The following is a 23,142-nucleotide window of genomic DNA, read 5'->3' as shown; positions in this document are numbered from 1 at the left end:
CCTCCCAAAAGTGGCAGATGCTGATACCAAATTAGTGCAAAGTGGGAGGGAACCAGCAGATAACTGCGATAAGAGCCAGGGGCAATGGTCTTCCTCCTGTCCTCTCCCTTCCTCCCAGCAGGGCTCTCATGGCAGCAGACGGATGCTAAGGGAAGTCTCCAGGGCAGACTCACGTCAGTGAGACAGGGCAGCGATCTCTGGCCAGGATCAGGGAGACAGAATGAAGTGTAACGGGAAAAGGGGCAAGTTCCTTTATTTTTGTCTTGTGTGGGAATCTGACTCAAGGATTGCTGAGAACCTCATAAGCCAAAGTGACGTTTTCCAGGCTGAGCGCCAGCCAACGCACAGACTTGATCTCAGCAGGTATTTGCCTTCGACAGAAGCTAGGATGCTCGATACCTGCCTGACCCTGGCTTTTGATGAGGAAGCATATATCAAAAGCTGCCTGAAATGCAAAGACAGGAAATAAGCGGATATGCTATCAGCACCAGGCTTTGCAATACTCTTTAGTGTCTGGCTGTATCCCAGCCATCAATACAGAGACTCGCAGGGTTTTAGCCTATAATCCTCTATTCCTCTGTCTGTGACTCTAATCTCTTGATCCTCCGTTCTCCTCCAGCCTATAGCTTGACCAACAAAACACAGACCTGAAGTTCTGCTTATCAGAGACCAACCATGTCATCTTCCTGTGGAAAATGGGAGTTGGAAAGAGAGTAGTAGTCATCAGAGCCAAGAGCTGAGAGTAGGCTGGAGAAGGGAACAGGAGAGGGCGTGAGCAAGCACACAGAAATCATTTATGGCAAGACTGAGAACAGCTCTCTTTTTAAGAACATTTTTTCCGATTTTACAGTATCATTTTTGTCTTTTTTTGTGTGTATAATTCTAGCCTCGGGTATAAAACACGATTGTCTAGCTGATGCGCTGCACAAAACACGTACAAATGAACGCTGCAAGAGCCTGACTGCAGGCGCTGAGGGAACGTTCACATCTGCCTGTGAGCGTGCGACCAAGAGCCTGCGAAACGCCTGCCGTCACTCCACGCTGGAGAGGAGGAGCCGTCTTCTGTGAGGCAGCTTTGAAGCTTTGCAGTGAATCTGTCAGAACAAAGGCTGCAGATCTACAAGGGAAAGAGGCACTCAGTAGAAAGCTGCGCGAGCCATGTGCAGGCTTGGAGACATGTGAGTTGGGGGAAATATTGTTCCAGGGGCAGCCCTGAATCACACGAACAGATCTGAAAAGACTTACCTTGTTAACATCAGCCTGAGCACAGAACTGTGCAGGGAGTTTCGCTGCAGGGTTCAATAGAGATTATTTTCTTAGGAAGTACATCGGGAATTAAAGGGAGCCCAGATGAAGTCAGAGGGAGATAAAGATGAAAAGCTTGACGTAGAGCATCATTAGGAAGGTGCTGGCATAAATGAGCAGGGGAACAGGGAGGAAAGTAGTGCCAGCTCAGAGCAAAGAGTGAGGACGAAAGCCATTCTGTCTTGTCCCAACCTGGATTCCTGACCAAGGCAAGCTCGTTTAATAGAGCAGAAACGAGCCTTGGCATGGAGGGGTTAAAAGACTACTTGTCCTGGGGGAATTGAATTAGCCACGTATCTGGGAACTAACTTCTCCCAAACCCTGACTTGTTTTTCTCCTTAAACATCTCCTGCTGCTATTTTTAGCAGAGAATTTTCTCAGCCGAAATGCTCCCAGTTGAGTCCTGGTCAGAGGCCCTTTTCCCAGAGAGACACAGGCCCAGAAGCATGTGCTGGTCCCCAGTTCAGCTTAGCTCCGTTTCATCATCCTGCTGGCTTTGGGGTTTACATGTCGCACTGCCAGGCCTCTCCTGAGGCATGGAGGGGACAATCCCCCCACCAGCCTGGTGCAGGCATATCAAATGCTCTCACAGACCCTAAAAGCCAGGGGAAGCTGCAATCTGGTCTGCAGTTTCAGAAGCAGCTAAAGAAGAGGGTGGACAGGACTTGATAACTGCCTCCAGGCTTTTTAGGAGTATGAATGGCAAAAGAGGTGGGAAGGAGATAGAAAGAAATGATTAGGCTGACATTAATAACAGGATCTGCTTCTCAGCACTAAAATCTATTTGGATTCATTCCAGTTGCTCCAAGGGAAACCATGGAAGCCTTTATTGTTCATAAAAGTTGCAACTAAAATCGGACTGGATAAAGCTTAAGGAAATCCCTCTCAGAGGACAACCTTGCCCTGACTGCTGGAAACAAATGAGGTAACTCCCTTCCTCTTCTCTGGTTTTCTAGGGGCCTTTATTCCTCCTTAGCCAAAATGCTAACCTGTCCATCAGTCCATCACTCCCTTCCCCTGGCTCCTCGCTGCTCAGCCTCCAGCACAGAGTGAGCTATAGCTGTCTGCTCAGGCTGTCTGCCCAATTAGCAGCGTGTCAGTGAATGTCTGGGGCGGTTCACAGGGAAGCAAGGCTTGTAACTTCTTTTATCTGCAGCTTGATTTAATACCTGCCTGCCGGAGTCAGGCATGTAAATCAGAATGCCAGATCAGGGCACGTGGATGGACAAATTGAGCAAACCAGGAATGAACCCCTGGCTTGTCTGTGGTGCTGTGCAGTTAAAGCTGGGGGACCCGGGAGGATCGAGCGCTCTGGATCCTGCAGTGGTGCACGGGGAAGGCTGCAGTCCAGCGCTGGAGAGCAGCAGCGGTTGGCTGCTCACAGCAGAGCCACAGTCAAGAAGGTCCCTCTAACAATGGCCCCTTCTTGGTCACTGTATCTGTTGCCTGTGTGCCTTGGAGTCACGTCAGTGAAGCAAACAGATTGGGAACATATTTGTACTCCCCGCAGCAGTACAGAAGCCAACGCAGACATAGAAGAGCAAGCTGGGTTCTTTTCTGCTCCTTGCCTCAGCGCCAAGTTTCCAGCTCTGCTTGAAACCTGTGGCCGAGCCCTACTTTGGCAGGGGTGAAGGGGGAGGACAGGCAGGGTCAGGAAATGCTCTGCTTGCAGCTCATGCTTGCAGAAGTTGGCAGCTGGCTACAGGAGAGGGGAGCCAGGCTGAACTCAAATCGCCCACCTCTGAAGGCCCCCACGAGAGATTAAATCTGGCACTGAGTGGCTCTGCCCTTCTCCTCAGCTACGCTTAAACGGGGCTGGGAACAGCAGTCACCTGGACAACCCACAGATGCTGCACAAGGGCTTGTCCCAGTGGCAAGAGCTACCTTCAAAAAGCTTCCCCAAGCCCAGCAGGAATCCCAGGAGCCCAAGATTTCTCTCTTGACCTTCACGTACACATTCCAACACATGGGCACTTAACCTTTGAGGCGCCTTTGAAAATCCCAGCGACAGCGTTTTACGGATGAGTACGTTTCCCCTAACATCTGCCCCCTGTATCCGATGCTGCCAGAGCTGCTCTCTCTCCTGGCTCTGCTCCCAGCTGAAGGACAGACAATAGGCGTTTGAATGCAGTCTCCACTTCCCCTCCCAAACAGCCTGGGGGAGATGGCACATCAGAGCCAAGACAGCGCGGAGAGCACAGCTTGCCAGCCAGCGACAAGTCTCTCTACATCATGGTCTGCCTTTTCTTTCCCTCCCAGAGCAGCTGAACCACTGGTGACAGTTGTTCCTGGGCATGCAGGTCAGCTCTGCTGGGCAAGTCCTGGCAGCATCCAGCTAGCCAAACTGAGGAAGTCTTTTCTCAGCACACTACAGCCTGATCCCTCTCCGATTGCTGCCAAAATTGACTGATGTCCTGGATTCCCAACCGTGCCGGCCAGAGCACTTGTTAATGGACCTCTCCTGTACCTCTCTGCCATGCCAGCTCACCTGGAAACACACTGACCACCTCTTGGACTTGCCCCTGCTCACTCTTAATAGCATCTAGCTGCAATTAACTGATCCAGGCAGTGCGTGGGGCACAGAGAGGAGCAGTTCCACCTGCAGGAGGCTGGACAAGGGTTCAGCGAGAGCTGGCTTGGATTCTCCTAAAGAACTATTGTTCCGTCTTTCTAGAAATAGCTCTGCTTCTCGCATCCTGGAGCCGTTCAAGCCTGTTTGGCACCGTTTCTGCTGCTTCAGAGACAACAACTGAGAGTGAGAAAAACCTGTCTAGACACCGTTTACCTTCCATGGACTCCCATTGCCACATCAAAGCACCACTTCAAACAAACCTGCAAACTGGAAGAGTAATAATCCCCAGCTCTCCTGTCCTTGCTCCAGCCAGAGGCAGTCAGACCCATCCCACCATGCTTCAGAGTTCATCTTTAATCCAGGCCCTTCTGGCAACAGGAAGAGAGGTAGGATGAAAAAATCTCATTACAGGAACATCAACAGAATTACCTGGCCTCAGAGTACTCAAGTGGGGTGGCTATGTCCATTCTGCTCAGCATCCAGGTACGAGCAGAAATCTCACCTGCTCAGATGCTGGATCCCATACCTTTCCAAAGCCATGGGCATGAACGCTGAGCAAGCTTTGCTACAACCCACAGATCAAAGAATATCCTCCTATGGCACCCGAGGAAATGGAGGTCACCAAGAGCTACAAGCAGCTTGTCCCTTGTGAGGCAGCAAGTCACTGTCAGAGCAGGACAAAGTCACAGGAGCTCGGGTAAATTCTCAAGATACCTTGAAACCAAGGGTGCTGGAGAGGTTTTTAGGTCACTTGAGCACAAGTTACTTGAAGCCACTGCTTTGGGGAAGCACCTGGCACTAGCATCAAGCACTGACCCTGTGCAGCCACCACAAGAGCAACATCTAGATCATTATTTTAATAAGGGTCCTTTGAAATACCTTCTGTGTTAGAGACAGCTAAGAAAATCCAGTCTGGCTTTATTCTGTCTCAGGCAGAAACAGCCTTTATTTAGCAAACTGCTGCTAACAGCTCTGTCTCATTAGTTAGTGTTTAGGGAACTAGGCTGCAATTGTTCTGAAGTCTGGCACTGCAGAAAGAGCCTTGATAATGAGGTCTACAGGAGACGATTCCTCCTGACAGGCCCACAATGACCTAGAAATCCTACTTAATTCCCTTTCAGTGAAAAGTGCTGAGTAACAGCGAGGTGCTGAGGTGCTGGGGGCTGATTGGAGAGGGAGGCTGCAGCCTCTGTTCACACTTTGGGCTGTGATGCCAGAGCTCATGGGTGGAAAAGCCAGCACCGCTCAGCTATGCAGCAGATAAAGCCAAGGGGAGGCTTGCTGGGCAGATAAACAGGGGTTTGCTACGGGAAGGGTTGTAGCCTCATCTGTAAAAAAGATGTAGCCTCATCTGGCTCTAGCTAGGGCTCCTTTGAAACCCCCTCATCACCTGGATGTGGTCTTCTCAGCGCAGTAGGCACTGTCTCCTCTGGCTTGTGCTTGCTTGCCAGCTCTGCCAAAACCCTGACAAAGGCTTTAACTCCCTGACTCAAATAGCTCAATGGGATGAGCAGCAGCTCTCTGCCACACCAGGCAGTGTGCGTGCCCTGGAGGTGGTGTTGAGCTCTTGACGCATTCTACCCCAACCACTTTTCCCCATTTCCTTGGAGGAGAATGCAGCAGGCTGGCACAGGCTCGGGCCGCACACTGCTTTCAAGTGGTTTGGTTTTGGCCAGCAGCATGTGTGCCATGGTTAGGAACCTCTGGGCTGCATGGCCCAAAGCCAGCTGGGCCAGAAGATGAGGTAGAGGGACTCAGCTGGAATGTGGGCTGGATACAGCTGACCTTGAAGACCACCCCCAAAAAAAACCTTTACAGGCATGTGCCTGCCACCTGTTTCAGCCAGCAGATGAGGGACTAAACCAGGAATTCTGGAGCTGAATGCAGGGTCTGTTAAAGAGTGGTCTGAAGACTCCCACCCACGTGAAGCTGTCGCTGATGTGTGCTCTCTTACAGATCCTTGCAGAGGAATGCATCTTTGCCCATCACGTGCAAGACTGCTACTCCCATACTGCAGATGCAGCCCTGTTTAAAGTGTAGCTCAAATCTGCAAAGGACTGCTGTAAAAAAAAGAAATGTGGAAATGAAAGCACCAGCCAAAACAGTGTCTAGAGACAACTCAAGCCAAGTCCCTCGAATGTCAGCACCAGAAGGAGGACTCTGAAATGGAGAACCTAGCTCACTCGGCACCAGCTCTGCTGGCACAGACAGAGGATCTGCCTCAGAGACATGAGGAAAAGACATATGCTGAGAAAGGAAGGACCAGCTTTATTTTACCAGCCTGTGTTTCCACCAGAGATGTGCTTTAAAGACTGCCTTGCAAAGCAGGAATTAAATCCAAAGGTGCCTATGCATCTTCCTCGCTGTCATCCCCTTATCAGTTATCTCCAGCCTGCTCTGAGCCAGAAGATGAAAGGATCATAACACCACTTATCTTCCCACTTAAGAACACGCTTAACAGCTTGCTGTTGAAGAGAAGGACACTCAAGCCTCGGGAAGCAGCTGTAAATTCTGCAAATGGGTTCCCTGGCATTTCTTTGAAGGAGCTACTGCTTCTCAATGAGGGATACGGATACAAAAAGGAAACCAGGGAGGGAGGAAAAGAGGGAAGCCTTTGTAGCAAAGAAAGACTTTGCCTCACATCCAGAACGTGAAGCTGAGTGACAGATGTGAGATGTCTGGCATGTGTGTCTCAGAAGTGACCGAGGATGAGCCAGGAATGGAAAAGCTCTTGGGAAATCTTTAAGCAGCCAGAATGATGACATGTTTGTCAGTCGAGTACAAGAAGCTCCAAAGACACGCTCTCCTTGAGACTGTGCAGCGTTACAGCCCAGAAGGTTAGGGATGCCCTTACGTGCTGCCGGCAGAACTGCTGCCTGCAACCCAGCTCCAGCTCTAACAGTTGAGGCCAGGGCACTGCACATCCTCTCTGCCTCTCCCACACAGCCTGCTGCCTCGTCTCTGAATTTGACCCTCATCTCCCTTCTTTGTAGAGCTACTTGTTATCACGGTGAACCTGGGTTCAGCTTGCCTTTGTCATTTAATAACTGAGTCAAACTGTCAAAACGGCCAAACAGGATCTGTTCCAAATATTTGCAGAAAGAGGAGGATGAAGGAGCCTGCAGCAGAACACCAGGAGCCTCCCTGGGCGAGGAGAACAATCGCTATTGTTGACCAACAGCGGGCTGCTGGCGAGCACGCCTCGGCGCAACGTCGGGGAAAAAGCCCCCGAGCCCTCGCAGGCTCACAGAGCACCGCCAGTGAACTGGAATCTGGAGTCCCCTGGCAAAGCCCCAGCGATGCAGCGCTGCAGAGTTACCAGCCCTGATGGTAGCTCAGCTGTTGACTTGGAGAAGTCAAGGCGCAGTTGGCAACTGGGAGAAGGGGGCACTGGAGCGCCTTAGAAGCTGCTGCCAGCCCGAACGCAGACTTCAAAGGGCTTATCTTGCCCCGTTGTGTGGGAGAGCATGCAGTGCCTGTGGGTGAGGACAGCTGTGTGTTGGCCAGGCCCATCAGAGGATTTTTGATGGAAGAAGAAAGGAGTTAGTACCTGGTTTAACCTCCCCTCCATCACGCACGAGGCAGCTTTGGAGGGCAGAGCTGCCCTGTTATGGATGAGATGTTGAAAACTGGCCAAAACGAAGGGAAAACAGGTACATAAGGATGCTTACCAACTCAAATAGCCAGCTCTGCTTGAGGGAGAAGCCGTGAGGCTGAGGAGGCGATGACAAGGCACTCTGCCTTTCATCTCCAGGTCGCCAGTTCAAAGGCAACTCCATCAGCACTGACCAAGCTGCAGCCAACTAATAGCTATTTGCTCGTGCACAAGAAATGAGATAAGCCGTTGCCTCCTCGCTCCCTGAGAGATCAGCCCAGCCCCATCCACGTATGCTATGTGCACTCTCAGCAGAGCAGCTAAGACCAAAGAGGGAAAGAAACCAGCACCTCCTCTGCTGCAGGAGTTACTAGATCAACGAGGAGATCCGTGGTGGTTGAAGCTAACCTGTTTCATGGCATGAGTATCCAGTCCTGTGAGCAAAGCACAGATCGTTCACACGAATAGGGGCTTGTGTATTACTCCTTCCACCTTGGTTGGTGGTATCTAAACACCTCAACAAGAACAACCCACTCCTCCAAGGATGGGGTCTCCCACCGGCTGGGGAAGTCAGGGCTGGTCCAGAGGTACAAGTCGCTGTTGTGCACAGAGCTGGGACCTCCCCTTCTAAGGTATGTTACTGATGCACAGGACCTGGCTACTACAGAGAGGATGTTTTCCAGGCTCTAAAAATAACTAACACCAAACAACGTGGTGGGTATATAGAAATATTTATCTTTGGGCTTTTGCAGGGATTCACTGCAGAAGAAAAAGATTAAAGCAAAGACTTAAATGTGTATTAAAAAGCTGTTGATAACATTTGTTTGAGGGGATAAAAGCTATTTTACAGAAGCAGCAAGAACTGCAGGGCTTTGCAACACCTTCCCTGCCTTAACTGTAAGGTCTCGAAAATCATTGAGGAGAGTGTTAGCAGCCAGAGCGCCCCGGGAGGGAGCCCATTAGCAGGCAGCAATCTCCCTAATGGATCCTCGGGGTATGGGGTAGGTGCTGCCTCGCCTGTGGACACTCAGTTCTTTCCACTGCTGTGATTCAAGGGCTGCTCACGCAGCCGTTACCATCCAGTACTCGAAGGAATGCTCCTCATCTTTATGGCAGCCCAACAGCACAATGCATTAGTCTTTTGGGTAGCTTTCATTGAGTGAGGACACAAATGGGTCAGCTTTTTCTTACTCTTTTTTTTTGACAGCACCTAGCAGAGACAGACACTGATCCGTGAACAGAAGCCACACATGCTGCTGTAGTGCAGGTAAAAGCAGTAACATCTGTCCTTTGTTTTCCAAGGCCAGCATCCTAGCAAAACAAAAATATTGTCTAAAAGCGGGCTAAAAGATCAAGCAGAGCCTTGTATGTATATTGCAGACAAAATCATTAAGTCCTCAGCTGTGCAACCGACTCCACTCGCGGCCTGAGAGAGCACACAGCCACCCCGGAGAGATGGAAAGCGGCAGGATCCTTTCTACTGGGAATGAAAAGCAGGACTGCTGTGCAGAGCGCTGCTGGCTCTGTTATTAAAAGGTAAGCTTGGTTTCTCAAAACACCTCTCGTTCGTGGTGGTGTCTGCCAGTCTTTATTGCTAATGAAACAAAAATTCTGATTTACTTTGGATGTGTAGAATATTATGGGCTCCTTCAGCAACCATTGAAGGACTTCATGGTCATACATCTTGAGAAATACGGGACAAGACTGTCAAAAATAGCACGTGAATTAGGTGTCTTGGGTAGGGGAGTGAGCAGGGAAGTCAGACACTTTGCATGGACCTGAATTTTTAGAAGTATTATACTTCCACCCTCCAAAACAGAGTCTAAAACCAAAGCGCCCCAGTTTACATCCTCCCTGTAAAATGCTGGCCACTTCTATAAGGAATTACCCCAAAGTTTATTAAGTTGAAGATTTTCAGGAAAGGCCGGGGGTGTTTGAAACACAGCCTAGTAACGGGAACAAATCCCCTTAGATTTCAGTGGATTTCTCCAGCTCAGCAAGAAAATCTTACCCAGGCCACCAAAATATATTTTTAATAGTGCGATTAAAAATCTTGAAATACTGCTGAACATTGTCAACTGCTGTCTTTTAGCCACGCGCCAAAGATAGAGTAAGGCCCTGGCACACTGCACTTTTAAAGCTCAGTGTCTTCCAATGAGCCAGCTGTGCCCCAGTGAATTAAGAGGACTCTTAAAAACCTGCTGATGTTACATTTGTGTTGCAATAATCAGGTACGGTGATGGGAGTAGGTTAGAGCGTGTGCTGGTTTTAACTCTGAAATCCCTGGGATTTATGACTTTAAAAAAAAAAAAAAGAAAACCTTGAGCATTATCTGAACACAATTTAATTTCATCTACTTCATCTATTGCTGCGCTGAAACCTTCATTTCCCCTTGTAACTGGCTCTGTGTTAAGCCCTGTGCTCCACCCCGTGAGGGACACTACATACCCCAACACATTATATTATTTATACTGACAAGTGATTCTTGCATGACAGAACAATTCCCATTAATTTTTTGAGCTTATCTCAAGTACCTGTGGGCTGTCATGTTACAGCCTGTTTGTGGCTGGTTTTCTTTTTAATTAGTTCAGGCCAGCCCAGTGTTGACTGGACGCCCATTTGATGCCTCTCAGCAGTCCGCAGGTGAGTTCATGGGAACCCTCCCCAACTGCGCTCTCAGGAGCAGGGCAAATTGCAGAGAGATATATAATTTTTTTTTTTTTGGCCAACTCCCATTTATAAATTTTGCTTCTGCATCTGCTGCTCTTTTCTCTGCCAGTTGTCTGGTTTGGAACATGCACCAAAAGCAATTTCCTTCAATACCCAACGCAGCAGAGAAGGAGCTTTGATAAGAACCATAGAGGAACACCCTCTGTAGACCTTGCTTCTTGCATATTAGTGTTTTTTCTAAGAAATTTGAAGGCCTGGCTTAGGGTGCTGCTCTATTCACTGGGCACCAGCTCAGTTACGCAGCTGTCTTGGTTCTGCCCTTCCAAGCTGTGTGTCAGACAGCTGAACTTCTGCACAGGAGCCACACAAAGCTCTCTTACAGTACAGCAAAGCAATCAAAGTCAGCGACTGCTGAGGAAGAAGTGATAACACAACCTCAGCTGGCCATTCTTGTGCAGGAAACATCTTTAATATGCACCTCCCTCAACGTTTATCCCCAGAGGAAGCCTGTTTGACCTCCGCTTAGCTAAAATGAGAAGAAGTTTGTGAGGAGTTGGTTATCCTTGAGACCAATGTTCTGGTGAAGTCTGTGGAGTGCCTTGCTGTCCCATTCCCCCCAGATGTGCTCTTTTGCTGGTAAGTCTCTAGAAAAAGAATTAAACTCTCCAAACAATACCTCTAATCTCAATACTGAGGGTGTTAGCACTCTGAAGGGTCATAAGCAAACAGAGACCAGAGCTTTCCAGCCAAAAAAAAGCCCAGTTTTTATGTTATTGTGTATTTTTCTGAAACTGAAAACTCTCATGCCCAGCATGGGAGTTTGAGAACTGCAACCCAGCAGGTATTTCCTCTGCCCCAAGCGCAGCTATTGACAGAACTGTACCCAACCAGCAATCCAGCCCCTTTGGGTGAAAATTAAAGACATTCATTAATGCAATTAAAGCCATTAACTGGTTCTTACGCCACGTCCTGACTCAGCGATGGAATGGGTTTTGTTGCATGGCACACACCCTTACTCCTCCACTACATGGAACTGACATTTAGTGGTTGGCTTTGGTTTTGATCCTGTGTCTCATAAAAACACGATACTCCCTCGGGGTTCAGAGGGGAGGCAAAGAGCCCTTATCAATTGGAAAAAGATGGTGCAGTTCACATTCCAGTTGATAGAGGAGACAGATTGAGAATGTAATTATCCTAATTAATTTTATATCTTGAATTCATCTCTTTTCATACAAACAGCAGTTTCAAAGCAGGCCACCAGCTTTTCTGCAGAGAGCAGTTTTATCTTGAGGGGCACATTTGCAACACACGCTCTTGTTTGGCAGAAAGGGACTCTTGAGGACTCAGGATCCTGTTGGTCTGTGGAAATCTCTGCCCTTGCTAACTCCCTCCCACCACTCCAGGCGTGCACTGTAAGGAGTTCACGAACCTTCTCCGGATCATCGGGGCTTGATGCAATCAACTGTGAAGCATTAGCCCTAAATATACAACTGGGAGGCCAGTTCTGCTTCAACACACAAACACTCATCGCAAAGGAGGATAAAGCAGCGAGCGCAATTTGCAAGAGAAACTTGAATAATTATCCAAGTAAACTGCAAGGAAAGCAGGAGCAAGGGGGGGCTAACCAATGGTTTACCCTCTGGAGATGGGTAAGGTTAGGGGAAACTGGCAGGAGGCTCAGAAACCAGGCCCACCCACAGCCATTATGCAGAGCAGCTTTTGTCCTTATTTGTGAAGCTAAATGCAGAAGCTCATTCCCCTTTATTTACTCGTTTAGGTGATTTTTGGCAACTCGACGCGTGTTCCTGGTGCAAATCCTCAGTGTGTGGAGAGATAATTGAAGAGCAGCTGCAGCGGGCCAAGAGACCCAGAATTCAACTTGTACAAGGAAAATAAACAGGTCAGTAAAAGAACCCAAGTTCACGCTCAGAGCAACATCTCAGCCTGCAGCTCTTTCTCCTCGCTAAAGAAAACACATTTTACTTTGAATCTCCTTGTGCTTCAGTAACGAAGTAATTCTCAGAAGCATGCAGAGCAAGAGGGAATGTGCTGGTGTCACGTTCTTTGTCAACAGCTGTAAAGTAGATGTGCATCCAACTACTCTTTGGTGGCGATGCCAGATAGTGCTTACCCAAATAGGAACACCAAGCCCTTCCTAAGAATTTTTTTTGAAGATGTTATTAAGCGTCTGATTTTGGCATGGCTCTCAAAGCTGTTTGTCCTGATTTTTTACTGCCTGTTGAAAAGAAAGCAATACTGCAAATACTTCCCATCAGAAAATACCAACAAGCAACTTATCATAACTGCAACAGAGCTAGCAGCATTTCCACTGAGTGATTTTTGGCACTGACAGCTGACTTGAAACAGTTGCTGGTGGCTGGGACAGATGGACTTCATATATAAAAAAAAAAAAAGGAAATGGGAACTTTTACTGTGTAGATGTTGAAAAGCCTTTTGCAGAATCCCACATATTACCAAACCCTCAGAATTAAATCAAAGGGAGATTTGAATACACTGAGCTTTAAGACTGAAATGTGTATCTCCCCATCAAGGACTATAAGGTACCAACATGTTTTGTTTTCAACAGGAAATACCTGAGAGTTTGGGGAAACTCTGCACTCAATCCAGCACGTGAAATCCTCAACATCCAAACGTCTCTTTCCACGAGGAAGCTCGAAACAGAGACCTCAAGGTGGGACGTAACACTGATGTCAGTTGTAAGCCCCACTTTCCATCGCTGACGCCAGTAACTGCCACTGGTATAATTATGACCGTGGCATTTCCCTGATGTGCAGAATCTTTAGATGCTTTTAGTGCCTAGAGCTGGGTACACACTGAATGCTCCATGCTTCACTGGCTCCTGTGCCGTGGCAATGTTTTAAGGCCATGACTGAGAGCAGGGTTCGTGTTGGCATTAACACTGCAGGAGGAGGCAATCCCTGCTCCGCAGCACCTATAGTCTAAGCAGCCCCTTGTAGTCTAAAGCACACCTACAGCCTAAAGCACGCAGGGCAGAGTTCTGCAGCTTGGGATCTCAACATCTTGTTAGCTTTGTCAGGCTGCTTTTTGCCCCCCTTTTTTTTTAACTCCAAGGAGTCAGTTGGCATCACATGCATCCTTACAGTCTGACTCCTGTCCCGCTATCCAGCACCAACCCTGCAGGCTTCAGTATGTGCTTAATTTTATGTAACCTGAACTTAGCGGGATGCGCCCCAGCATGTAAAGTCAAGCGTAGCAGAACAAAATTTTTTATTCACAGCCCCCATTCTTCTGGGCTTAGGACCCCGAATTTTAAACCAGCTGGAAATCATTGCAGAAAGAGTCACTCCGATTCGGCCATCACCCTTTGTATTTAAACAGAGAGCAAACCCTGTTACCGCTTGGTTTACTCACCAGATAAATGTTCTCGGGCAGAGGTGTGAAACTAGTGGCGTTTGGCTGGTTTTGTCTGTCTAAAGAAATGCAGAAGTATCTGTAGTTCATTTCCAGTCTTGCTATCTTTTAGGCCAGATTCAAGAGGACACTTAGGCACTGCTCACATGAGAGAGGAAGGAAATGGGGAACCTTTCTACCTCGCAGCCCAACTGTAAGGAAAAGTCGTGTTAAGTCTGTCATTTTTCTCATTCAAAGGGAGCATCCGAATCCAGAGTTAGCACCTGGAAGACTACGTGATGCTCCAGGATCGGGCACTCCCAATTTCTCCTGCTGAAACTGTTTCTGCTACAAATGACAGTAAAGCAAGTGAACAACAGACCCTGGAGCGCGTGACAACCATCTCATTGCAGATGAGCGTCGGAGTCATCTTCTCACTCCTCTGCTCGCTTTTTTGGTAAATAGTGCCCAAATCTCACCTTATTTGAGGCTCTGCAAGTTATTTGGAGTCACTGGAGAATTGTTTTGTCCTTAGATAAACTGTTTGAAATATTTCAATACACTTTGGTCTTGACTTGACCCAAAACAGTTATTTGTGTGCCTGTACACACGTCTATGCGTGCACAGCCCCGTGTATTTTAGCCATCAGTTGCTGGTTGTCACCCTAACCCTGCTCCATCCCATTTTCTCCTTCTGCCGTCTGGGCAGACGGGGGGAGGGCAGTGCAAGCCCACCGGCTGCTGTCCCCCTCCTCATCCCCCCTCCCCACTATTAATAGCCAGACAACAAATGAGCCCAAATTCATTCCTGAGCGGAATTAGCAAATGTTTTTGCAATTAAAACTGCAAACATTCATGCGGGGCCCCCGGAACAATAGGCGCCTGTGCCTGGTCTTGAATAGGCACTAGTGTCCGCCCTGCCTGCCTGCCGAGCCTGCACATTCCTGGCACCCTCATCCCTGGACCCGCTCCTTGCTGAGCTGGGGTTTTGGGCTGGTTTCCCCCCCTTGTCTCTTCTCCCCCCTCCCTTCAGCACCATCCTCACGGCGGGGGAACCGACAAGTCCTTGCTGCGAGCGCCGGACCCCCAATCCCAGTCCCCCGGTGCGCAGCCCGTCCCTGCATCCCCCCGGGGGTCGGGGCAGCGCATCCCCCCCCCCCCATCCCCTTCCCCGGGACCAAGGGTCGGGGCAGCGCATCCCCCCCGTCCCCGGGACCAAGGGTCGGGGCAGCGCATCCCCCTGCCCCTTCCCCAGCATCGCGACCGGGGCAGCGCATCCCCCCCGCTCCCTTCCCCGGGATCGCGATCGGGACGGGGGCAGCGCATCCCCCTGCCCCGCTGCGCGGCCGCGCCGGGTCCCGGGGCGCGGACGGGGCGAGGCGGCCCCGCTGTCGCTCGCCACCGGGCCGGGCTCCGGTGGCCGGGACTCACCGAGCAGGGGCAGGAGCAGGAGCAGCGCCGGCCGCCGCAGCGCCATGATGGGGTGTGCGGAGCCGAGCGCGGCGCGCCGAGCCTGCGCACTGCCCGGGCGGCGGCGGGGGCGGCCCCGGGGGGGGAGGACGGGGACCGCGGGGCTGTTACCGCGGAAACCGGGCGGGGAGGCGCCCCCGGAGGGCAGGGCCGGCGTGGGGAGGGGGCCCCGAGCCGCGCCCCCCGACAACGGGCGCATCCCGCGGCTGCTGCCCGGGGACGCTGCGCGGGGCGGGTGGGAAAAGCCGGTTCTTCGGAGGGAAGAAGGAGGGAAATTCACCGAGGGTTGAAGCTGGGGAGGCTTTAAATGTGTTTGAGCCAGCGAAAGCTGGAAATTAGCTTGAAGGCAGCGGGTTTGCTTATCAAAGCCCATCCCAGCGTGGGGTTTTTTCCCCCCGTATTTAATAAGAACTCCTAAACAGAGAGATTTCTTTGTGAGAATTTTCCCTAAAAAGCCATCTCGCACTGAAACATGCCTTTCGCTAGAAACTTTTGACCAACTTGAAGCGAGAACGCAGCCAACCAGTTGGGGAGAGGGTGCTGCTCTTGAGGAGCCTCCCCGAGCACTTGCGCTGTGCCGAGTTGTTTCCAACAGGCTTAATTTAGTGATCCTGCCCTGAGCATCTTTCGCACATAGAGCATCCCGAGCTGCTCCATGGTCCTCAAAAATCCTCCAGAACCTTTTTTCTTCGATTAACAGAAAGAAAAAATTCCCAGCGCTGGACACTCTCCCTGAACTCAGCGAGTGAGCCTGGGTTAATGCTGGTTCACGCGTCACTGTCGGTAGCGTGTGATGGGCATGTAATTAAGATGCCGTTGGAGATCAAGCAGCTGGAATGAAAGCCCAGCTCTCCTCTGGTAGAAATTAAAGGATATAAAAATGTATTTAACTTGATAATGTAGCAGATCTAACTCAAGATGCTAATGAGTAGATTTAAAGGCCTGATCTGAGCCCGGTGAAATTAATACAGAGATTCTCATCCATTCTAATGGCCAGATGGGATGTCTCGCTGAGGATGAAGGGGAAGGAATCGCCTAATCAGACTATATGGCTTAAAACCTGACTCCAGCAATCGCTGGGCTGGGTCCCCGTCGAGTCAGGCGTCGTTTTAACACAGTCCATTTGCACTGCAATGACAGGAGATGTAAAATATGATGACGTGGAGTATAATCAGCAATAAAGTGTAATCACTGAGGTGTCAGGCTCCTCTTTAACTTCCAACAGCAGCTTGATGGGGGAAGAGTAGAGTAGAATAAGTAAGGATGGGAGGGTTTCTTATGCACTTCTGGTCTTTTAAGTTGTGTTTACACGTCCAGGCGAAACGTGGACCTGCAAACGGCCTGCAGCACCCTGCGCTGTGGGCTCACCATCTCCTGCTGGCAAGCAGGCTCCACCTGTCCCCTTGCCTGGGGGAGAGCCGGGCTGAGAGAGTGGCAGGGGAACGCTGCTGCGGTGTCCTGGCTTCCCCAGGCCATCTGGGCTGCTCGAGGGAGAGCTGGATCGGTGCTAAGGGGCTCTTCTGAGCCTTCCCTTCCCTCTCCAGGCTGCTGGAGCTTAGCCTGGGCACGCGCTGAGGGTGTGTTTGTGAATAATCAATGCAGACAGAGGCCGGGTTTGAAGTCAACTGGCAAAGCAGAGGCGACCTTAGCGCATAACACCAGGGCAGGAGACCTTGAACATCATCTCGCATATACATCCTTGCACAGCATGTACGTGCCAATTGCCTATCTCGGGCAGACTAGTGCCAGCTCTTTACGCTGCCTCCGTGGTTTTATTACAGCAAGGTTCTGCCTTTTAATCTGCTGTCGCCACTGAGGAGCTATTTGAGATGTGAAACTCAACAAGAAAAAGGAGTCACAATAAATACTATACGAGAACCCTAGTGCCCGTCAAAGCAGGGCTGCAAGGCACTGCAGTGTAAAACATTAATTTTCACACACAAATGGAGCTCCCATTTCATTATTTAGTGTTGAAACAAGTAACTAGAATAAAATATGCGCTAAGAGCAGCCCTGTGTAGTGCAGGGATGTATTCAGGCATGATGGGGGACAGCACAAACTGCCTCTTCCTATGATTTCTGTGCTCCTGCTCAAGCACGGAGCTTCCCATCCATGCTCAAAACAAGAGGAGGAATCTGTAGGATGAGGAGGAGGGAGCACGTGTCCTCCCAGGCTCCAGCAAAGGCCTGTGGTGGGGAACGATGGAGAAGCAAGCCCTGTATGACCCAGCCCAAGGGCAAGCGGTGGTGGTGGCAGTGGAGAGGTGCGGGGTAAGGCAGCGGGGCCTCGCCCCCGGGGCTTGTAAGAACGGAGGGAAGGTGACTGAGGACTAAACTGGGGAAAAAAAAACACCTTGGGGATTTCTAAAGGTTGTACGGAGCGTGTTGTACAGCGAGTGTTTGGGATCTGAAGGCAGCTCCGAGGAAATGGATATCCTTTCGGTGCTTGTAGTGCCTGGAGGCCCTAAGTGAGGTTCAAGCCCTGCTGGGAAGAAGCTGCTCAGCCCTGTGCTGACAGGCTGTGCCTGTCACGGTGAGCTGTCAATAGCAACACACGCGGCAGACGGGACCGTTATTATCCGAGGCACCGGGGCTCCAAGGACGCTGCCAATGAGCTGCGACGTGCCCTCGCGTGCAGGGGAGCAGCCTGCCTGTCCTCAGGGCTGGCCATCTGGACCTGTCCCAACCGTTAGCTTGGCTCCAGACCTCTTTAACTTCCAGGCTGTGATTGTGGCAGGCGGGTCTGCTGTCCTGGGAAGAAGCAGGTCCTGGCAGACGCCTCCGCCAGCGCAAGTTTGGCTGCTCTCAGAGGTGGGAGGACAGCAGCCCTGGAGGTAACCTGCTTTGTTCGGCGTGGAAGAGAAACGTCTTGACACGTAAGAGGAGGGCTGTGGGCCACCCTGTTTGCTCAGAGGGCAAACGCCAGCAAGACAGGGTTGTGTTAGACGATCTGAAATGTCTCCAGAGCTGTCTTGGCGTATGACAGAGGGAAGGTGATAAGTGACATAGGTAATAGGTGACAGAATCAGTCATCAGGGAGAGGATGTCTCTCCAGAGCAGCAGATGGGTGAGCAGGAGGCCATGGCTGTATCCCAGCCCTGGCTGAACGAGGCTGTTTCCCCTTGGTAGGGGCTGGGCAGGACCTCTCGGTCTGACTGGGTAGGACATTCGGAAGCGAAGTCCTGCCTTGTCTTGGAGAGTTTCTAGAGTTTCTCACTGCTAGCTTAAGACAGCATCTCTTTTTTTGTCTGCTGTAGTCTAGACAAGTTGTTGATTCCCTGGAGTCACGGACCATGACCCCACTCCTACACCAGTCCCATCCTTTTTCCCTAGTTCATTGCTCAGGCATATGCTCGTCTATTTTGAATCATTTCTATGTGTGAGGCAGAGTCGCTCCTAATCTCGTCTCCCTCCCGGGGCGTCAGTCATGCTGGCATGTGCCTTTTCCCTGTCTGCCTCCCTCTGTTTATGGGCTATGGATATTTTTAACTCCACCCTCTAATTAGAGGTACTTTTCTCTGGGTATTTTGCGCACAAGGGCTCTCACGTCGGTGGTCAGCAGGGCAGGCAGCGAGCGCTGGGGACTGGCCGTGCGTAGGGACCTTCCTGCTAAATAAATACGCTGCCCTTCACCTCCCAGCAGCACATTTCCAGAGAGACTGGGGTGGGGGGGAAGGCTTGCATTCCTCGGGGGTCTGTCTGCAGCAGCGCGGTGGGGTAACAGCTATAAAGAGGAGGCAGCGAACCCCCCCGAGGGATGGACACAGCTGCCTTCTCGTCCTGCAGCCCACTGCCCGTGGCTGCTCAGAGCTCCCTGCAGCTGCCTCCGGGCTGAGCAGTGAGCAGCCTGCGTCCCTGGGGAGCCCCGAGTCGAGCTCACTTACCCCGTGCTGGTCCAGGGATGGAGGAGAGAGCGATACTAATTAGGGATGCCCTTGAACCAGGTTCCCCAGCTAGGAACCTGATCTCCCTGGCTTCCCAGCACTGCGCTGCCCAAGCGCCGCTGTATACCCGGCTCTCAGCATCCTCCCACGCCGCAGCCAGGACGGGTGCTGTGATCCCACCAGCAGCCCCAGCCCAGAGGCACGAGGTTGGTCCATGCAGAGCTTTTCTCTCCTCGACACACAAACAGCATCTGGCTGACCTGTTGGGCAGCAGCACCCCTCGGGCTGCCCGCGTCGCGCTGCACATTCCCTTCCGCTCTGTTCACGGCCAAGTCCTCCCTCTCCTGCGCCATCCCACTGCAGATGACAAGGCCAGCTGGTCATTGCCACGTTACACTGCTCTCTCCCCTTGCCAAAGCGAGCCGGGGGGATGGCACCGACTCGCAGAGCAACAGGTTGGGCGCTCGGGCTGTGGCCCAGCTCAGGTCTTCACGCTGCCGGGCGCATTGCTGGCGATAGCAAGTGTCGCTTCCCCCAGGCCGGGGCTGTGTGCAGGAGATCGATACTACTCCCTTTTCCTCTGCCCCGGGTGGGGAAGCAAGGTGTGACTGTCAGAGGGAAGGGGATGCTTCCTCTCTCTCCCGATCCCACCTAGACGCTGGCTCACAAACATGCTGATAACTGCTAGGGCTAACGCTCTGCTGAACTTATCTCTGTTCTTGGAAGAAGCCAAGGGATGAAGAGGGAAAAACATTTGCTTAAGGAGAGGGAGGATGTCCTGCAAAGCTCGGGGCTCCCACGGTCCTGATCTTACACTCTGGGGCTGAAGGAGCTGCTCTGGTTCCTCAGCATCACAGCAGGAGAGCAGTCAGGTCTTCGAATCCTTCCTGCACAGGTAGGACCAGCCCGCTTTTGCAGTGCCTCTCGCTGCCTCCCAGCAGCCCCATCCCCCTGTAACCACCTTTGCTCCTTCTCTCCCTGAGTCACTGTTTATTCTGGCTCCGAGGGCTCACGCTGATGTGGTGGAGCAGTCCTTGTCTGCCAGATGAATTTTCCAAACTCTCCGAGATTGTTTTGACATGCTTGACTTGCAGTCGACGTGTCAGCCAAGGGTCTCCCACCGCCCAAGCAGCACCTTGCTCGCCAAACACCACATGCCCCGGGGCGAGCAGTTCGCCGTGCAAACACCCCTCACGCACGCACACGCCCGTTGCACCGCTTTATTCTTTAATAAGTGCCTCGGGTTTCTGGGTCGGGCTCTGGGTGGGCAGCTGTGCTCAAGTGCTTTGTGTATCTGGGTGCCGTCCTTCATACCCTCCCTCCCCGCTGTCCTTGGGCAGCCAGGTACAAAGCAGTCTCCTCCCGCCGAGCAGTGCTGGGTTCGGAGGAGGAGCAGGGCCTTAATCTCTGCCCGTTGAGTTGCGCTTACAAAGACGATTAGACATATGCCAGCTAATTCATAGCAAACAGGATGGAGGGAGAATTTGCCACTTATAAATGGCAGATGAGCAAGCCCATCATTCCTGTCACTCTCGGGTAATACATGCTGACATAAGCCCAGTTTAGCTGCGAGTTTATCATTGCTAATCCTGCTGGTCCATGCCTCTGCTCTCCACCCTCCTGGCATTTTTCTTCCCCTTTCCCTGCTTTGCCTTTCTCTCCCTTGCTCCTGGTACCGGCATCTCTGGCCTTGTGAAGCAGACAAATTCCCCAGCACCCCCCCACACTCTTCTCCCAATACATTTGTGTTAGTTTGTCTTCTAAGGGATATTTTTCCTTCTCCTGAAAGCACCCCTGTGCAGATTAAAGCCACAGGGAGGCCTTGTCACCCCGGGGTTTTGGATAGACAACTTCCCAACCCCATTGTAGCTCTCGTCACTAACCCAGCAGAGCTTCCATCTGCCTCTCTGCTCCCCTTGGTGCTGCTGCTCGGTGTGATGAAGCATTGCCCGGGTCCCTTCCAGGCGTGCTTAGTGCCCTGTCACCAACATACCAGTGATGTTCCTGCCAGAGCTGTAGGGCTGGAAGCAGCCCACAAGTAGGGGCACCCCACAGGCACCAATCTGCTGGCCCAGGCCACCCCAGGGGCTTCTGGTCAGCTGTTCTCCACACCGGAGCTTGCCCAGCATGGGGTTTATTCAATACCTTTACCTAAACAGACACTCACGTGGGCTTCTCGCTCGCAGCACCGTGGGGAGCTTTAGCCTGGAACCGCCCCGTTGTTTGGAGAGCCCCGTAGCCAACCTAAATAACGGGGTCTTCTGCGGGGGGGTTGGAGCCTTCGGGGAGGTGGAGGATGCACGTCCATGCGTGGGAGCAACGGCCACAAAGCTTGACCTGGCTTCCAAGAGCCGTTGGGGATATGAAGCTGAACAGCAGAACTGGGGACCAGATCAGCTCCAGCAGCTCTTATCTCTGCCCCACTAAGGGACCCCGGGCTCCCTCCCGAGTGCTGTGAGTCCTGCCGGGATGCAGAGCCTGCTCCCAGTACACCCGTGTGGGCGCTACAGGCTGGCAACCGCAGCCAGATCAGCTACATTTTTCCTGAAAATCCTTGACGATACGAGTGTCCCAGCTGTCCTGGCTTGACCGATCCACCCACACAGAATACGTGTGGCTTTTTCTCGTGGCACTATCAGATGCCTCAGAAGCCTTGCCCTGTTACTCTCCCTCGTTCAGCTAAGGGTCCATCGCGTGTCTTGCCCGACCCTCATCCCTCGGATCCCATCAGCTGGGGAAGGGAGGTCAGAGGCAGGAACCCCACGGACCAAAACGTGTACCCATGGGGCCACATGGTGAGTAGTGGAGTGATGGGAGATGCTCACAGGTGGTTTGGGGCAAGAGAAGGGGTCCGAGGCCCCTGGCTAGCGAGCTGGGCGAGCGGAGAGCATCCTTTCCTGGCCAAAAGCCCCTCCCTGGGATCAGGGGCTGTGGGTGCAAAGCCGCGCAGCAGCTCCGGGAGGAATTTCTCCAGCCCGGGGGTTCCCCCTTGTGGCAAGCGGAGCCGCTCCCCGAGCCGAGCCGAGCCGAGCCGAGCCGGGGGAGCCGGAGCGGGCTGTTCCCAGCCCTAAAGCAGCAGGGATGGGCGTGCAGGTCCCTGCCGGGCTGCAGAGCGGCAGCCGGGTGTGTTATCCTGCGGGGACGTCGGGCTCCGGGCTCTGCATCCCCCCCATCAGCTGCCTCCTGCCTCGGGGACCTCCGCGCCCCGTCCCCGGCCCCCCCGTGCCCCAGCTCCGTGCCGGGGCCGCGGCGCAGAGCTGCCCCGCAGCGCGATGGAGAGCGGGTTCATGGCAGGTGACATCCCCGACTGGGGTCGGGGGGCTGCAGCGGGGCTGCACAGCACACCCAGGCAGACCCCGGCACCTCCGTGCCCACGTCTGGGCGGATGCGCTGCGGGGGGACTGGGCTTCCCTTACCTAGGGAGCCAGCTGTTGGCAGCTGCCCGGTGATGGTGGTGGCCGCTGCAGCAGCTGGGTATGAAGAGGAGGCCTCGGTGGGCTGCCCCGCGCCAGGCCGGGGGGGCTGCACGGCCTCCCCCAGCCCCGTCCCTGCTCCGCTGGCAGGGGACGAGGCTGGAGCCCAGCTCCCTGCGAGCTGTCATGAGTCAGCACCTCTCTGCGGTGCTGAGCAGGGCTCCGCGCGGCGCGGAGGCGAGCAGCACCCGGGCGGCATCGGTGGTTATTAATGACTGTATCGGGGATGCTGTTTAGTCACCGCTCCCACGGAGCCTGACAGGCAGCCTCCCCTCCTGCCGCCCTCCGGAGACGTCTGAGGCACCCAGGCACCCTCACCGCTTATAACCCAGTCCCACAAGAGGCCTCGGCGATGCCACCGCCGCTCCGTCCCTCGCTGCCACGCCGCCTCGCTGCCTCCCCTCCCAGCAGAGCAACAGGGCGATCTCTGCTCGAGACGTGGGGGAAACTGAGGCACGGTGTGGTGAGGGGTGACAGCAGGACACAGCCCGGCCGCGCTGATCCCCCGATGGCCGGCGACGCAGCGGGCTGTGCTCGCTGCCCGCATCTGGCACGTCGAGGGGGATTTATGAACGCGAGAGCACTGCAGATTTAACTGGGAAGAACGTGAGCAAAGTGATTAAGGGTGGGAGCGGGGGGGTGGCCCTGAAAGTGCTGGGCAGTGGGGGGTGCTCTGGGCGGGCAGCGGGGCCACCGGCCGGCCGGCACAGCCCTCCCCGGTGAGGAACCCGTCTAAGGGCTGAGCGCTGGTATTAAACTCTCCGACGGGCATTTTCCTGCTCTGCCATGAAACTTGCATGAGG

General features: G+C 52.7%; 1 protein-coding gene across 1 annotated transcript in view; it reads right to left on the bottom strand.

The window, feature by feature from the left end:
- Positions 1 to 15,001, bottom strand: part of JAM3 (junctional adhesion molecule 3) — a 30,673-nt gene extending 15,672 nt beyond the window's left edge. The window contains exon 1 of the mRNA XM_068418328.1: positions 14,945 to 15,001. Coding sequence (XP_068274429.1) covers positions 14,945 to 14,990 — 46 coding nt within the window. The 5' untranslated portion in view covers positions 14,991 to 15,001. The remainder of the gene's footprint in view (positions 1 to 14,944) is intronic.
- Positions 15,002 to 23,142: the final 8,141 nt, after the last annotated feature.

Source organism: Nyctibius grandis, chromosome 25 (genome assembly GCF_013368605.1).
Source record: "Nyctibius grandis isolate bNycGra1 chromosome 25, bNycGra1.pri, whole genome shotgun sequence".
NCBI classification, from domain to species: domain Eukaryota; kingdom Metazoa; phylum Chordata; class Aves; order Nyctibiiformes; family Nyctibiidae; genus Nyctibius; species Nyctibius grandis.
The sequence above is the reverse complement of the archived record's forward strand: the minus strand, read 5'-3'. Positions and strand labels throughout refer to the sequence as shown.